Below are 18451 nucleotides of genomic sequence, written 5' to 3' on the forward strand. Positions count from 1 at the left end.
TCCTCCCCAGCCAGCAGAGATCACCTTCCACAGGAGCCCTGTGCTCTTTTCCCTGATTTTACTGGGATCAAATCCCTGGCTGTGTCCAGAATGCCAGCTCAGGTCAGCTGAGTTTAGAGACAAACACAGATCTCCCCAGCCAAGCAATCCCCCTGTGAATCTGCAGTGCCACACAAGGAACCCACCTTGGAGTGCTCAGATCTCAGGATAGAGCAATGACAGAGCTGGGCAGGATTCAAAAGGCAGGGAAGGGCTTGGGGCTTTCCAGCACTTCCAGCCAGGCTCACAAGGGGATCAGAGAAATATTTGAATTGGAAAAAAATTCCCATTGGAAAAAAATCCAAAAAATTGGAAATTGGTTTCTCTGGGAAGAAAGCAGGGCTGGAAGGGTGTGTTTGGGTCAGGGTGATGGTCATTCTGATATCCTGGCATAAACCCATGACCTGATCTGAAGGAGCTTTCCCTGTGCTCCACAGAGCTGCTTGCTGGGAAGCCAGAGCACTTCCACAGCTGTGTCTCCATGAGCTCCCACCCTCAGGGAAGGTGCAGATACCTCGTTGCTTTCACAGAGCGTTTATTGAGCGTGCAGGATCCATTCCAAGCCCCCATCCCCAGGGCTCCACTGCAGTATCCTGCTCCCAGGCTGTGTGGCAGCATGCACAGGGAAAAGAGGGAGTACAGCATGCATGGAAAGGGGAGAACTCCCCCAAAATGACAGGAGTGCAGCCATGGAAAATGTAACATGGAATATTACAGAGATCCAAGTGTGACTGAAGGAAGTGTCTCTTTGGTAACAGAGAGAAAACGCCAGACAAACAACAAATGTCCCTATTCCACCCTCAAATTTACATCTCAAGGCTGGAGGCTGACTGACAGCCCTGACAGCGTCCCAGAGGGTGCTGAGGAGGTGCAGGAAGGGTGCAGTGGGACTCACCCTGAGGCACAGACCCGTGCTCTGCTGCTCCTTCCATCCCTGGGACAGGGACAAGGACATGTGGAACAGGGATAAACAAAGCCTGGTGACAGCACAGCTGTGTCCCAGTGTGGATCCAGTGGCCACATGGAGTTAGGTACACACACCAGGGCTGTGCTGATGCTCTTCCCCTCTTCCAGAGCATTTCCCAACACCTGGAGAATCTCTGTGAGCACAGAGCTGACCTGGGCACTTGGCACTCCAAGGGATCCCAGCGGAAGGAGCAGAGCGCCCCTGCTCTGCTTTGTCACTGTCATTAAACATGGAGTAAAACAAAAAAAATTCCCCTAAAAGGGGCAATGCCATGGGACTGAAATGCCCCCCAGACCTTCCCATACACCCCCAGATCCAGCCAGCGGATTCCAATCACATCCCTTGGAACAAACCTGTGCTGTAATCCCAGATGGATTTCAACTCTTCCAGACACCATCCCCAGGCTGTCCCCACAGTGGAGCAGTCTCAGTGCGGGCTGTGACACAAACCAGGGGCTCAGTGACCCCAAACCAGGGTCACAGTGGCCCAGGGAGTGCCCTGAACCCACAGATCCACCACAGACCCTGCACAGAGTCAGGCTGAGTCCAGGAGTCCCAGGAGAGCTCCAACTGCGCCGAAGTAACCCTGAGGAGCAGATGGGGACGTGCAGTGAAAATCCATGGAATGGATCCCTGACACAGGAACAGCAACGCCCACAGAACCAGGGAGTGGCTGGGGCTGGAAAGGACCCTAAAGCCATCCAGTGCCACCCCCTGCCATGGACAGGGACACCTCCCACTGTCCCAGGTTGCTCTAAACCCCAATGTCCAACCTGGCCTTGGGCACTTCCAGAGATCCAGGGGCAGCCACAGCTGCTCTGGGAAATCCATTCCAGAGCCTCCTCATCCTCCCAGGGAACAATTCCTTCCCAATATCCCATCCATCCCTGCCCTATGGCAGTGGGAAACCATTCCCTGTGTCCTGTCACCCCAGGCCCTTGTCCAAGTCCCTCTCCAGCTCTATTGGAGCTCCTTTAGGCACTGGAAAGTCTCCCTGGAGCCTTCCCTTCTCCTGGGAGAGTTTAATTTTAACAACATATAAATGAGAGGAGAAAGATACAACTACAGGGAGGAAGAAAGGAAAAGGAAGAAAAGAAAATAAAAGGAAAAGGAAGAAAGGAAAAGGAAAAGGAAAAGGAAAAGGAAAAGGAAAAGGAAAAGGAAAAGGAAGAAAGGAAAAGGAAGAAAGGAAAAGGAAGAAAGGAAAAGGAAAGGGAAGCTGTGGCTGCAGTAGCAAAGCCCTGAGCTCCTCCTGCACTGTGTGCACCCAACAGCTCCATGTGGCTCTTTGCAGAGCGCTCCAAGGATTTGTATTTTGCCATGAGACAAATTTTCAAAAGGAATTTTACCTCATGTTCCAAGAAAAGTGCTTTCAACTGTCCCTTTGACCAGTAGTCCAGGGCATAGGCCAGGAGCCTCATGGAGATGGTGTTGATCCGCAGGAAGTTGCCCACGAACACCACACGGTTGATGTTCTGCAAGTGTTAGGGGAAAAAAACAAAGGATCATTAAGGCTAAATTCTGTTTTCTGCTTGCAATGATAAAAACCCCACGTGGGGAAGGGTCTGGAGCACCAGGAGAGGCTGAGGGAGCTGGGAAGGGGCTCAGCCTGGAGCAAAGGGGGATCAGGGGGGCCCTTGTGGCTCTGAGGGGACAGCTGGGGGGTCGGGCTCTGCTCCCAGGGAACAGGGACAGGAGCAGAGGGAACAGCCTCAGGCTGGGCCAGGGGAGGGTCAGGGTGGATATTGGGAAAATTTCTTCTTTGAAAGGGTTATCAAGCCCTGGCAGAGCTGCCCAGGGTGAGTCCTCATCCCTGGAGGGATTTAGAAGCCACGTGGATGTGGCACTTGGGGACATGGGCAGTGGTGGCCTTGGCAGTGCTGGGGGAATGGTTGGACTGGATAACCCTAAAGGATTTCACCAACCTAAAAGGCTCTGAAATCCTATGAATTAAGTTCCTGCTGAAAGTGTCTGGCACAATGTGCAGAACACCACAAACAATTCCATCACAAAGGAGGACCAGGCCATTTTAAGGCACCCTCCTCCTCAGACTCTCCCAGGAATTCCCAGGCCAAACTACAGCCTTTCTACCTCAGGAATTTGGATAGAAGAGCTGATTTTCCTACAAAATCCTTGTACTGCCTGGGAACACTGATCATCAAGTGCCACCTGCCTCCCCTCATGGCCTCTGATCCATCATGAAATACCTGAGTGACTCCACTGTTAAACTGGGGGGAACTGATTAGGAGCCCATAACCAACACAATTTTTAAAGAAATAAAAAACCAACCAAGTAGTGATTATTGTGGATTTAAACCAGACCTCCAGCCTTACTTTTCCATCCCAAAACAATTTTGATCCAAGCTCTGAAGCTTTCTTGTTCTCCAACACAAAAATAATTCAGGATTATTATTCCTCCTCTTTCTGAGGAGTCAGATCAAGTCTCACCTGCTCCTGCACTCATATCCTTCTGTGGATTTTCCTCCCCACATTGATTAACACTTCCCCTGAACTATTCAGGATCCTCTTTTCATTCAGCTGAGCTCCAGAGCAAGGAATCAGCAGATTTATTATAAGCAAGGCTGTTCAGGACACGTCTTGCCTCATTTTGGCTGCAGAGCCAGAGGAGTCAGGAGGATGCTGGATTCCACAGCCCATCCATGGAAGCAGGCTCAGGATGGAGTGCAGAGCAGCTCTCTGCTCTTTCATAGCCCTGTACAATGCTGCTTGACATGAATGCAACAAGGCAGCACTGTAAAGAAGCTGAAAGCACAAAGATGCAGCAAAGGCCGTGGCAGTGGTGGGGCTTGGCCAAGAAATCCAGAGCACAGGAGGAGATATCCAGCCTCACCACCTCCTATCCCTCCTTTCCTCCTCTCCCACAGCTTCCCAGAGTGGGAACATTCCCCAAGCAGGCAGCAGCACACAGGGGATGTTCCAGGCAGGGAGCAAGGGAGGAGATTCCCCAAATACCTCGTTAAGGGCACACATCCGTGCTATGGAGCCAATGTTGTTGGTGATGGTGATTAAAGTGGCCCTGGCCAGGTCCTCCTTGCTGACAGAGTCCCTCTTCTCCTTGCTCATCATGTTCCCAAAGCTGTGAACACAGTTTTGGGGTTAAAGATCCCATCAGAATTGCAGGAGAAAATCAGAACTGCTCATTTAACCAAAGTGATTCATCTTGAAGGACTGATTTCTAACTTCAAAACTTAGATCTCTCAGGAATGGTTGCTCTCCTAAGGCACCTAAACCCAGTTCTTCATCCTTGCAGGATCTCCAGGGGAAACAAAAGCAAGCTGAGAGGCAGGCAGGCATTACCTGGATGCCACAGCCCAGCCTGGCAGCCCGAAGCGCTCGTAGTCTCCTCCGTAGATGTCCCTCACCAGTTTGTCCACCTTGGTGCTGTCCCCGTGGGATGCCATCTCCAGGGCCTCCTCAAACGTGGAGCAGCCTGTCAGAAGGCAGCACAGGCCAAAGAAGGTTCCCCCTCCAAGGCTGCAAGTAAAGCCAAATAAAAATGAAAGCTCAGATTGTTCAGCTCTGCATCCCAGTTCGCTCAGGTCACCCCATTCCTGAGCTCTTTTTTTAGGGAAAATGATCTTGGTTTTGGAAAAGCAGCATTTTCCTTAAAGTCTCTTCCTCTTACATGACCTAGAGGCTGTGAGGAATCCCTCACAGCCTTCTGCGTTTGATTTTTTTGTGTTACACTGCCCACTTTCTTCCCAGCACCCAGAGATGTTAATCTTAAAATAAATGTTACTTCTGAGGGATACCTGGAGTGTCAGGGCAGAGATATCCAAAAGTTGGGGGAAAAACTCTTGTCTTGTTCACTTTACAGCACACAGATGCCACTAATCAAGTCCAGTAAGAGTAAGAACTGTACTGAGGGAATTTTCAATTATTATTATTATTATTATTATTATTACTACCTTTCAGGGAATCCAGGAAAGCTTAAAGCCACAGAACTCTATGGCTTTGCCAGGACACAAAAGCCACATCTTTAAGATGGGCAGCAACTGGGGAATTACTGCTATGCCATTCTCCCACCAAATTTTCAACCAAAACCTGGCAACTTCTGGAAGTCAAGATGGAAATCTCAACTTCCTGAATCAAAGCTAAGAGTTGCTAACAATCCCAAACTATGTGATCCCATAAAAGAAATTAATAAAGCTACACCTAGAGGCTGTAAGGAATCCCTCACAGCTTCTGCACCTTGATTGTTTTATGTTACACTGCCCACTTTCTTCCCAGCACCCAGAGATGTTAATCTTAAAATAAATGTTACTTCTGAGGGATACCTGGAGTGTCAGGGCAGAGATATCCAAAAGTTGGGGGAAAAACTCTTGTCTTGTTCACTTTACACCACAGAGATGCTGCTAATGATGTCTAGTAAGAGTAAGAACTGTACTGAGGGAGTTTTAAATTATTATCACAATTATATCATTATTACACAAATAATATCATTATTACACAAAATGTAGTTCTCCAGGGATACCTGGAGTGTCAGGGCAGAGATATCCAGAAGTTGGGGGAAAAACTCTTGTCTTGTTCACTTTACAGCACATAGATGCTGCTAATGATGTCTAGTAAGAACTGTACTGAGGGAATTTTCAATTATTATCATTATCATTATTATTATTATTACCTTTCAGGGAATCCAGGAAAGCTTAAAGCCACAGAACTCTATGGCTTTGCCAGGACACAAAAGCCACATCTTTAAGATGGGCAGCAACTGGGGAATTACTGCTATGCCTCCACCAAAATTTGGCACCTTCTGGAAGTCAGGATGGAAATCTCAACATCTTGAATCAAAGCTAAGAGTTGTTAACAATCCCACATGTCATGACCTCATAAAATAAATAAATAAAGCCCTTAAATTCCTGCAGCAGAGCAACTGCAAAACCAGCTTTGATGGAGACTGGCTGCACAAAGAAAAACTATGAAATCCTCTTTTCCAGGAGGGATCTTTTTTGGCAGGGAGTCACTGCAGCTTGGTCATTTCCCTCACCACCTTTATTGCAGCTTGTCCCTGAAAATGCCATTTACAAAGCAGAAATGTGCTCCAGACCCTAAAATCCAATTCCCTTTCCCCCCCCAGCACTCACCTGGTGCCTGTTACCCGTTTGTAGTTGTCTTTGGAGTAGACAGCCAAAATGCTGACCCCTGAGCCAATGTTCACCAGGAGGAGAGGATAGGGATTCTCCAGGTTGAATGGAAGCTTCTGGCACCTCTCAGCATCCGTGGGGTTCTCAAAATAGTAACACTCTGAGTGTCCATTGAAGCCCACAGAGTCAATGTACAGCACTCCTTTGACAAGGCAGTCCAGCTCATCGAGCTTGCACAGCTCAAGGTCACCCATCTGGTGGGAAGGAAAAAAGAGGAATATTGAAGATTAGCCAGGGATTTGAAGTATTTATGCTCAGGGCTGGAAAAATGCATTCACTGCCAGCTCAGTCCAGCTATGTCCATGCTCCCTGTGGAGGCTGAGGGAGAGCTCAGGGACTCTTAAATACAGCAACCCTCAGGTGAGGAACAGGGGAAAACAGTCTGGATCCACAGTGGATACTGAGAGAATTCCAGCAACTCCCACAGCTCTGATTTAGGCCCTGATGCTGAGGCACCAGTGTGAAAAGCCAGGATTGCATTGTTTGATCAAAATATCCCACAAAACCCATCCAAAAGAACATAAAAAAAAAAGCAAGGATGTCACTGCCTTGGCCACAAAAAATTGGATATTAGGAAAAACTTAACAGAAATGGTTGTGATGCCCAGGATAGTGGTAGAATCCCCATCCCTGGAGGGATTTAAAAGCCATGGGGATGTGGCACTTGGGGACATGGTCAGCGGTGGCCTTGGCAGTGCTGGATGTGATGATCTTAGAGGGCTTTTCATCCTTAATGATTCTCTAAAAGCCTCTTCATTTGCATTTTTCCAAGCCCTGACTAAACAAAGATTTATCACATATTTTTCACCATGAACAAGGTGAAGCCACATGATCATGTCCAACCCCAACCATGAACTTCCTGACATTTACCACCAAATATGCCTGAACCTCAACCAGCTCATTCACACAGGTGTTAGAAATGAAACCAGGTGAGCAAAGGAAGAAAATAAAGCAGGAGAAAGACAGCAATGAGTAAAAAAATAAACCACCAAAAAGAGTGAGGTTAGCACAAGAAGAGATTAAAAACAGAGAGGAAGATTTGTAAGAAAGATCATCAGTGAACAATTTTAGAGTTACATTCAGGATTTGGAGATGCCAACTCGGAGTTAGGGACAGCATCCAAACACAGATTTAGAGAAATTTCAGAGCGTGCAGAGCAAAGTTTCTAGTTTGAAGCTTTCAAAGCAACCTCACTAGCAGATCCTTAAGGGTGTATAGAAGCCAAAAATGCCTACTGTGAGAAAGTCCTGCTCAAATTTGTACGCTCCACCTCCCGTGGCACACAGGGCGGTGTGCAGGCTCGAGAAGTGCTTTTCGCTTCCCATTTGGATAAAAGCAGGCATGTCATGGGTAGGAAAGCGTATAAAGTGCAGATTGCCTTTGCGTCCACACAGCGTGAGCTCCCTGAGCTCCAGGTGCACATCCCGAACGCCTGTGGAGCCATAGGCCACGTTGGAGGTCAGGTATTTGCGGATGCTTTTCAGGTTTTCCACTTCTTCCTCTTCCTCTTCGGCCGTGATGTCCTTGGGTTCAAAATAAACCAGCTTGACCAAGGTGCCTCCGATGTCCAAGCCAAACCAGGGGAAGACTGCAGAGAGAAGACAAAGAGTAAATTGTTGGGGAAGGTGAAACAGGAAAGCTGTGGTGGTGCTCACACCCAGGACAAAAGGAGAGATGAGAATCTTGACTCTGTATTTCAGAAGACTGACTTATTATTATTTTATGATATATATTATATTAAAAGAAAATGATATATGAAAACTATACTAAAAGAATAAAAGAAAGGATTTCATCAGCAGATGAAACAGGAAAGCTGTGGTGGTGTTCACAGGGGTCCCAGGATGAGGGAAGAGATGAGAATCTTGACTCCGTGTTTCAGAAGGCTGATTTATTATTATTTATGTATTATTTTATGTATTTATTGATGTATTAAAAGAAAATGATATATTAAAACTATACTAAAAGAATACAAGAAAGGATTTTATCAACAGATGAAACAGGAAAGCTGTGATAGTGTTCACAGGACCCCTTTTCTTGAAGAGACAAGAATCTTGACTCCATATTTCAGAAGACTGATTTATTATTATTTTATGATATATATTATATTAAAAGAAAATGATATATGAAAACTATACTAAAAGAATAAAAGAAAGGATTTCATCAGCAGATGAAACAGGAAAGCTGTGGTGGTGTTCACAGGGGTCCCAGGATGAGGGAAGAGATGAGAATCTTGACTCCGTGTTTCAGAAGGCTGATTTATTATTATTTATGTATTATTTTATGTATTTATTATTGTATTAAAAGAAAATGATATATTAAAACTATACTAAAATAATAGAAGAAAGGATTTCATCAACAGATGAAACAGGAAAGCTGTGCTGGTGTTCACAGGGGTCCCAGAACAAGGGAGGGGATGAGAATCTTGACTCCATGTTTCAGAAGGCTGATTTATTATTTTATGACATATATTATATTAAAAGACAACAAAAAGTATATACTAAAACTATACTAAAAGAATAGTATAGTTTTAGTACATCAAAACTACATATGATAGTTTTACGTTTCATCAGAAGGCTTGAAAGGAAAAAGAAGGAATGGAATGATAATAAAATCTTGTGACTGACCAGACAGTCCAATACAACCGACTGTGATTGGCCATTAATTAGAAACAACCACATGAGACCAATCACAGATGCACCTGTTGCATTCCACAGCAGCAGATAATCAATGTTTACATTTTGTTCCTGAGGCCTCTCAGCTTCTCAGGAGAAAAGATCCTGGCAAAGGGATTTTTCAGAAAATACCATGGCTACAGAAAGCCTTATAAATATGATTGCCTGGCAAAAGATGTTGAGAATATAGAAACTATAAGGGAGATTGAAATGAAAGCAAGCTTTGAGATCCCTCAGTTACTGAACAACTGGAAAACAATGGTGTGGCTGGACTAAAGGTAATCCCTTTTGATGGAACAACACCCTCTGCTTGCAGACAGGTCCAAGGGGCAGAGCAGACCCTGCCAGCTTGGCAGAAAGGGCCCAAAGAGGAGTTTTTAGGGTTTAAAATGTAACACAGTGTGGTGATGCAAGGATTCTTATAGGCTGTATGTAAATGCTATAGGATTTGTATATTGTACTAGATTGGTTACTGAGAATTAGAATATTCAACACAGAAGAAGATTTATTGTATTGTAACGGGAACCTCGCTCTCTTACTCTCTTACCCTCTCATCCTCTCTCTCTCTCTCACCCTCTCTCCCACTGTCTCTCTTCTCTCAGGCCTGCTCTGAGCTGTGTTTGGCAGCTCCCAGCAGGGCCCTGCTCCCAGGCCCTTTGCAATAAACCCCAAGTTCCTGACCTGGCTGCAGAGATCTCTCATCTCCATCTGTCCTGACTGTCCTACCCCAACACTCCTGCAGTAAATGAAACAGGGCATGGCACAGCCACAGCATCAGCACCTTGCCAGTGCCCCTACCCATGGGAGGAGGTTGGAACTTGTGGTCTTTAAGGTCTCTTCCCACCCAAACTGGCACAGTCACATTTTCTGGAAAATCCCTTTGCCCAGGATTTTTCTCCTGGGAAGCTGAGAAGCCTCAGAGAAAAGGAAAACAATTCTTATCTCATTTGCTTCTCCTGTGTTGTGCTCACATGTGGAATGTGTTTGGAGATTGTTTACCCACAGGTGATTGTTTCATTGGTTTCATGTGAATTGTTTTGACTCATTGGCCAATCAGGGTCAAGCTGTGTCACAAGTTTTCATTATTATCTTTTTAACCTTCTGTAAGTATCCTTTCTGTATTCTTTAGTATAATTTTGTTCAGTATTGTTTAATATAATACAGTATCTTAAAATAATAAATTACCCTTCTGAGAACATGGAGTCAGATTCATCATTCCTTCCTTCATCTGGGAACCCCACAAATACAACACCAAACCATCCTGTGATTCTATGCAAACAATTTTCACTGAATTAATTAATTAATTCTGTTCTCTAAGCACCCATGTGGCCTCTCCATTCTCAGGAATGCTGTTTTTGATAACAGATTCCTCCAACAGCTCCTGTTCAGAGATCCCCCATGTCTGAGTATTTGCTGTACAACACTCAAACACTGACATCCCTCCCCACAGCCCTGCCAGACCCTGCTGCAGTTTAATCCCCAGCTATTCCTTTTTCCAAGTTCTGAACCAGAGCCATGGATAACAGCAGAGCTTTTACATCAAAGGATGGACAAACCTTCCCTAATTACAACACTGAGCTGAGGTAGACAAGTAATCTAAGATGCTGCAGGGAGACAAAAACAAATGTCTAATTGGATTATTTTATTAGTCAAATTCCCCCACGGTACAAAATATGCATCAGTGTCAGGTCCAGCAACATTTACAGCTGTGTTAGATAATGAGCTTCTTGGAAAAGATCAAGAGAAACCCCTGATCTGATGGAATCTGTGATTAGAGCTGGGAACTGGAACAGATTAATATCACAATTAATGAGCTCAAGGAGAGGCCAGAGATGCACAGGATCCAGAGCAAAGGGAAAATGGAGCCACATGCAAGGGCTTAGAGGAGCAGGATTCAATCCTTATGGTAGCTTCCAGGAGGAAAAAAGGAGCTTTTAGAAAATAAACCTGAATAATGGAACCATAAATGTTGGAAAAAACCTCCACAATCCCAACCATTAACCCAGCACTGCCAAGGCCACCACTGACCATGTCCCCAAGTGCCACATCCAAAAATCTCCCCAGGCATGGGGACTCCTACACTGCCCTGGGCAGCTGTTCCAATGCTTGGCCATTCTTTTGGGGTGGAAACTTTCCCAATATCCACCCTGCCCCTCCCTGGCCCAGCCTGAGGCCGTTCCCTCTGCTCCTGTCCCTGTCCCTGGGAGCAGAGCCTGACCCCCCCTGGCTGTCCCCTCAGAGCCACAAGGGCCCCCCTGATCCCCCTTTGCTCCAGGCTGAGCCCCTTCCCAGCTCCCTCAGCCTCTCCTGGGGCTCCAGACCCTTCCCCAGCTCTGTTCCCTTCCCTGGACACATTCCAGTATAGATGTTACCAAAGTTCCTTTGGCAAACAGGATCTTGTGTTCTAGTAAATTCCTTATCTGCAAACAGATAAGGGTGGAACATGGAAAGCCCTCATTCCTCTCCCTTTGGAACAAGAACCCCTCGTGCCAGGCTCCTCAGGGAACATCTTTGCACAGGCAGCAGCCTGACAAGTTGGAGGACACATTTTCTCCCAGGCAGATTTATCTGGTGGCTGTACAGGCCCTCCCAAAGCTTTCCAGCTCCCCACAGTATTTTTAATCCACCAAGTTATTTTTATGTATTTCCACAGAGGCCACCCCCAACCATCACCAAAGGAAATCTTGAAAGAAGATGCAAGCTCTATTTTTGGAGACACATCCAAACCCCAATCACTCTCCATTTCAGAGGCATTTACTTCAAACAAGATGAGACACAAAAATAACTTTTCATGAATGAAAGGGAAAGGAATCTGACTGGCAGCCCAACAGAGGGAGGGAGCAGGAGCAATCCAAGGACTTTTACACAGGCAGATACTGGTAAGACAAAGGGGAAAGGTTTGAAACTAAAAGGAGATATTTACATATTAGGAAGAAATTCTCTGTGAGGGTGGTGAGCCCTGGCACAGGGTGCCCACAGAAGCTGTGGCTGCCCCTGGATCCATGGAAGTGCCCAAGGCCAGGCTGGATGGGACTTGGAGCAACCTTGGGCAGTGGGAGGTGTCCCTGTCCAAGGCAGGGGAATGGAAGCAGAAGGTCCTTAAGGTCCCATCCCACCCAAACCATTCCATGATTTTGTGATTTCTGGAATGTATTTGTTCCTGACAGAACATGCAGAAATTTTTTTAAAGCATCCCCATTGCATTTAGAGAACAATCCTCCCTCACACTCCCCCTGCCAGGCCACACAGGGGTAAAAATGGTGAGAGAGCAGAGCCTGGGGACTCAGAGACGGCCTCAGATGTGCAGCAGGAAAGACAAACATCCAAACCATCGTGCTCTGAAGCCACAGGGCTGAAAATGCCACAGGGGCTGCTCCATGCCAGGCTAACAGGCTCCCATCCCCAGCTCTCAGCTGGCAGCACATGCACAGCTTCAGTAAAACAACATCTCTGTTTGGAAGTTGCTGGTGAAGCTCACAAACTCCTACACTCAGCGCCACAAACCTTCCAGATTTCAGGGCAAACACCAACTGGGCCCATCAGTTCAGGCAGCCACAAAAAACAGAGCAGCTCCTTGGAAATTCCATCCCAAAGCCAGCACCATCAAGATATCTGGGTTTTTTTAACACATAAATTTCGTTTTTATTTGGTCCCATCTCACCCAAACCATTCCATGATTTTGTGATTTCTGGAATGTATTTGTTCCTGACAGAACATGCCATTTGATTTCTGCATTCTGAAGTCCACTGGGTATTTTTTTAAAGCATCCCCACTGCATTTAGACAACAATCTTCCCTCACGCTCCCTCAGCCAGGCTACACAGGGGTAAAAATGGGGATCTTGGGGGTTTTAATTTTGGTAAAATTTAGATTTTATTTGGGCAGCACATGAAGCAGGGAGTTAAAGCACACCAGTTCTCCGCTCTCTGTGTCACCAGGAGCAGGAAAACAGGAATGATGCCAGCAGAGCTGGGAGGAAGTGCAGCCAGGCTGGGCTCAGGGGTCACCATCTCCACTCAGCACTGGCCCTAAAAAGCAAATCCAACCCCCTGAGGTGGGACACAACCCCTGAGCAGAGCTGTGGCACCAGCTGGAAAAGCTCCACACTGAGCAGCTGGTGAGCTCCATCTGCCAGCAGCTCAGCTGCACCTTCCCCAAGTCACCAGGGATAAATTCAGAAAGACACACTATTAAGGTAATTATCTTACCCCAATGACTGTTAATTATGGAGCCCTCATTATGTACATCCCAGCCACAGGTTAAGAATCCAAGGAGGAAGCATGTGAGCTCAAAATTAAGTAATTCTTTCCCAGGTTGTGAAGGATTCCCTGTGCAGTAACACCTGTTGGAGAACTCAATCCATTACAGGGACAAAACCTCCCTATAAACCTTTTTTTGTAGGAAATGGGAATGGCACACAAACAAGAGGAGGAAATTATTCCAAGGACATGAAGAACTGGAGATTTTTTCCTGAGACTCACAGGAACATGCAGGGCAGCAACAGCTCTTCCATGTCTGAGAACTAGAAAAATCCAAGGGAGGGAGGAGGAAGCTCTCCTGGATCAATGCCATCACCATCTGCCACCAAGATTTCTGTAAAACACTGATTTATACTTTTCCCCATCCAGAGATTTCTCCCTTTGAAGCCTCTGAAGCAATTTTTCCAAGAGAGCTGCTGCAGATCTCCAGGAGCAGCAGGAGAATTGTTGGCATCCAGGAGCCCTCTGGGCATCCCTGAGGGTGAATTTGCTCGCTCAGAAGGTTCTGCTGCAATAACCAGACACCAACAGAGATGCAAACTCTGCCTCTCATCACCTCCTCCCTGCTGCTGCCTGGAGCTCTGGGGGAGGGAAGAGCCTTGCAGGTCTCCTTTAACAATGGGGAGGATGGAAAATCCCAAAGGTGCCAAGGGAAGCACTGCATGGATCTCTGGGGTCACCTCCTGGGAAGGGTTCAGGTGTTCCTTGGGGGTTTGGGCATTTCCAAAAGAAGCAGGAAATCCTCTGTTCTCAGCTCCAAAGCTGCAATCTGTCTCCTTGCAGAAACTCTGTTGTTTTTTAGAGGATGAGAAGCTCAATCTCAGTGGGCAGAGAAGCTGTGGCTGCCTCATCCCTGAAGTGTCCAAGGCCAGGCTGGAATAATTTGTGTTAATGGAAGCTGTCCCTGCCTTGGGGCTGGAATCAGATGGTCTTGAAGGACCCTCCCAACCCAAACCATTGGCCTGACAAAGTTTTGCTTTCCTTGAGCAATTTTAAAAGCAGCTCTCTCCATGTATTTTCATATAAACATTTCTTTGTCTTAAAAACAAACCTTCTTCTCAGGGCCAGATCTATGGATATGCAGCAACAAACAAAAGATTGGTCTGCCAACAAAGTTAAGGGCTCACAGCTCTGGATAAATAATCCCAGAAAAGCTCCAGGATATTCTGTGTGCTCACAGCAAGAGCTGCCACCCTCCCTTCAAATCCCTTCTGCACTGGAAGATCTTCAGGGCAATCAAAAGAAATTGCCTTGATCTGATATGGAAATTCCTTCATAAAATTGGTCACTGTGTAAATAAAAAAGCCCTCAACAGATTTATTCTGGAAGCTGCAGAAGTGTCAAGATGAAAGAGGAGATATAATTAAAGATCTCCATGGTGGATTTTCATCACAAAACAAGCAGCTCCAGTTGTATTTCAGAGTGAGCCTTAACTTCTGAGCCAATTAAATCAGGAGCTAAAAAGATTATTCTGATGATTTAGTTCAGTGTGTGACAGCACCTCTAGGCTTAATCTGAAATATTCAATATTATATTTTAATAGTGTTACACCATGCTGGAAATTTTACAGCTGAGAAAAAAAATACAATTCATTAAAATTTAATATAAACTGACACTAAGTCCACATCTCCTCCCATCCCTAAAAACAGGCTCTGATAGGAATTCATATTTCATACAGCATTCTAAAACAGAAAAGGATATTTAAACATCAAAGCTTTAATTCTGTACCACTAAAGAGGTGACAAAACAGCATTTTATTTTTACCTTTTCTTGGATACTTTATAAATTGAAAATTTAAAGTCATATGTCCATTATGTATTTGCATCATCCTGACAGAAGATACTAAAACTTCCAAAAAAGGGATCAGCTGAAGGAAACAATATTTCTCAAGGAACAAACAAACAAGCTACAGAAGGGAGAAGCACATTTTGCCCACCTAAGGGAAATAACCTAAATTCATTTTGCCCACCAGGGATATACCCTAAATTCACCTCTGTTGAATACCCCAAGATTTCAGGATGAGCAGAGAGGGGAAAAGGGGGAAAGCTGATGAACTGAAATGCTGATCTCTTTCTCTTATAAAAAAGATTCATTAAAAAAACATTTCCCTGCTCATTGTGACCATGATCAGGTTTCTGCTGGCACCTCACCCTGCCCACAGCTCCCTAAGAACCATGATTGGAATATCCTCATTATTCATCTGGAGTGTTCCCAGTCCAATTTTTAAGTATGGATTTTAACAGTGGCACTGATAATTCAGTAGCAGAAGGAAATTTTCCTGTGTTGCTCCTGAAACTGATAAATTTTTGTGCATGACATGTTTCCCTGCACTAATAACCCTGTGAGACTGCCCTTCCCAATGAAACACTGCACAGCTTCAGCAAATCTCCACTTGGTGGTTTTGGGACATTTCTGAGTCCCTTCTGAGAGCAGCAGTGCCCCTGACTTGTGCCAGGACACACAGAAAATCCCAATAAAGCCCCTCAAGTGCAGCAGGAAACATTTCACAGGATCATTCAGGCTGGAAAAGACCTCCAAGCTCAATTCCAACTGTTAGCACAGCCCTAATCCATGTTCCCCTAATTCACCCCTAATCCAATTCCCCCAATTCACCCTGATCCAAGTCCCCCCTAATTCACCCTGATCCAAGTCCCCCTAATTCACCCTGATCCATGTCCCCCTAATTCACCCTGATCCATGTCCCCCTAATTCACCCCTGATCCAAGTCCCCCGTAATTCACCCCTAATCCATGTCCCCCTAATTCACCCTGATCCAAGTCCCCCAGCACCATTTCCACACGACTTTCAAACAGGGAATTTCAATTTCCAGGGAATTTCAGAGCCCACAGTGCATGAAGGCACACAGCTGGCATGGTGGGTGCAGAGTTTATTTTAGATTTATCCCAAATCCCATCCTGTTCCCTGCTCTCTGCAGTGACACTGCACACTACAGAGGGCTGAGGAGGAAGGAGGATCTGCCAAAATCCTTTCATTCCTGGGTAACTGGGGCTCATCTGCCAGCACAGCCAGGCAAGGGAAGCCTCAAGGTCACCCAGCTCCTCTGGCACATGCCAGCAGCAGACAAGTGGCAGCTAAAGTGGGACATTTTCCATCCCACACCCATTAAATTATTTCCTTTTATTCTGGCTGGAGTTTTCCTTAAGATGGGGTGGAGCATTTTAATTACAAAACAGGAATGATTGTGACATCAGGCATTGTCCCTGAGATGAGGGGGACAATGAGAGACTCACCTGCTCCAGCACATTTCTCTTCCACTTACAAGAATAATTTAGGAAAATCAGACTAGATTGTAATCCCAAGTCCCACCATGCTGACCTTCCAGACTCGATCCAAACCCTTTCTTCTGTTTTCCTTAAAGTATCCCATGCCACTCTCAGCATCCAACTTTAATCCACATTGTCCAGAGCAGGCACAGACACGGCCCTGAGCAAGGCAGAGAATTATCACCTAACACAGAGCTCAGTCCTCCCTCATTTTCATACCAGAGATCTCCTTCATGTCCCTGCAGCCTTTTAACAAATCTCTAATTAACAGCCTCACAGTCCTCTATTCCTATTTTTCACACCATCAAAAAAAAGAAAGAGCAGGAAGACTCTTAAAACTTAAAAAAAAAATTGGTAACAACAATGTCTCAGCACTGCCAGTCCCAGCTGAGATGCAGCAGAATCCTGAGCCCTGTTTTCAGCCCACATTCCCTGCTCACAGCTCTTTAAGAGCTGTGCAGGTACCAAGGAATTACACCGAGGCTGTTTCAATTTCAGGGTATGGCAATTTCCTGCCAGCAGAAGCCAAGGAAAAATCTCTTGGTTATTCCTCAAATATGGCTGAAGTCAGGGACAGGCACGGCACCTGCACAGCAGCTCCTGCTGCTCCCAAAATGAAGGCTGCCATCCATTTTGCTGTTTGCAGGAGGACATTTCCAAACGTGGTTTAGGGATTTTTTTTCCCCTTAAAAAGCCTGGTTTGATCTGTGTCCAGCTCCTGCCAAACCTGTCGGGTTCTTCCTTCCCAAAATTTAAACTATTCCCTTTGCTTTGCTTTCACAGTCACCAGTGCAGCCCCACAACCTCAAACCCTGGTCCCTCCATCTGTCCTGCTGTGTCCTTTTCCTCACCCTCTGTCACCAGCTGCCTTCCCATTCAAAGTCCCCAATTTGGGAACCCCAGCATCTGCCACAGCCCCATCCCATGTCCTGTCCCACCAGGCAGGTGTCACCTCACCTCAAACCTGCCAGAGCTCTTGGAGTTCAGCTTGTCCCACCCCGCAGCCCAACCTGAGCTCATGTCCCTGTCCCACCGTGCTGTCCTCAAACCAGCCGTGCAGTGCCCATGCCATCACCCCATAGTGCCATTCCCAAGCTGCTGCTGATGGACAATCCTCACCCCACCGTGTCCCTCCGTGCTGTGCCCAGCCCGGCCATGCTGGACAAGCCACCCTGTGTCCCCACGGTGTTCCGTGCCCGTGCCATGACCCCGTTGTGCTGTCCCCCTGTACAAATCCTCACCCCGCCGTGCTGTCCCCCCGCTGCCCGTGCCGTGCCCATGTCAGAGCCCCCCTCGCTGTCCCGGTGTCCCCATCCCTCCCCGCCGCTCCCCGGTGTCGCCCCCGGCCCCACCTCCCCTGACCACGCCCATTCGGCCCCACCCACCGAGGCCCCGCCCACCTGACTCATTACCATAAGCCCCGCCCCCGCCCATCCTCTGAGCCCCCCCGCCTCTCTCCCCCCGCCTCGCCGCCGTTCCCGCTCCCCCGCACTCACGCGGGCGGTTCTTGCGGACCGAGTCCCGCCGCTGCCGGCTCACGGAGCCGCCGCGTTCGCGGGGCTGCGGACCCGCCGCGCTGTCCGCGCCCGCCGCGCCGCCGCTGCTCCACCGCCGCGGCTGGGAGGGTCCGGCGTCCGCAGCGCCGCCGCCGCCCCGCCGCCGCGGCTTCTTCTCGTCCTCCGCGCCATCGCCACAGCTGCGCGGCGGCTCCATCGGCAGCGCGGCCCGGCCCCATGGGCCGCCCGGCCCCGCTCCGGCCCCGCTCAGCCGCCACCGCCGCAGCCACCGCCTCCTGCGCGCCTGCGCCGCACGGCCCCGCGGGGCGGGACACCCTGTGAGGCGGCCGCCAATCCGCGCCCCCCGCGGCGCAGAGCGACAGGAGGATGCGCCAATGGGAGGCCGGGATTGCGCGGCAGCGGGGAGCTGGGCCCGCCTCCTGCTGTCGGCCGCGTAGAGTGACAAGCGCGACTGCCCAATCAAAAGCGTGCGGCCGGGTGAGGCGGGCCGATATGCGGCAGCGCTGACCTATGGGCTTCCTCTGAGCCGAGATTGACAAGATAACTGCCCAA

The 18451-nt window shown here is 47.6% G+C and overlaps 1 protein-coding gene across 2 annotated transcripts; it reads right to left on the minus strand.

The window, feature by feature from the left end:
- Nucleotides 1-761: 761 nt before the first annotated feature.
- Nucleotides 762-18095, minus strand: PANK2 (pantothenate kinase 2). Of its 2 annotated transcripts, XM_054293298.1 has the most exons (7): nucleotides 17879-18095; nucleotides 7404-7756; nucleotides 6110-6363; nucleotides 4323-4499; nucleotides 3978-4101; nucleotides 2355-2480; nucleotides 762-1591 (listed from the first exon to the last, which is right to left on the minus strand). In XM_054293298.1, the coding sequence occupies exons 1-7, from the start codon at nucleotides 18093-18095 to the stop codon at nucleotides 1541-1543; spliced, it is 1302 nt and encodes a 433-aa protein (XP_054149273.1). In that variant the 3' UTR covers nucleotides 762-1540. The 2 variants fall into 2 exon arrangements, with proteins under 2 accessions (XP_054149273.1, XP_054149274.1); XM_054293299.1 differs by lacking the exon at nucleotides 17879-18095 and having other exon boundaries at nucleotides 7553-7621.
- Between the last annotated feature and the right edge of the window lie 356 nt (nucleotides 18096-18451).

Source organism: Melozone crissalis, unplaced genomic scaffold (genome assembly GCF_028551555.1).
Source record: "Melozone crissalis strain CALT ecotype California unplaced genomic scaffold, PUWL_Pcris_2 ptg000132l_1, whole genome shotgun sequence".
Classification (NCBI taxonomy): domain Eukaryota; kingdom Metazoa; phylum Chordata; class Aves; order Passeriformes; family Passerellidae; genus Melozone; species Melozone crissalis.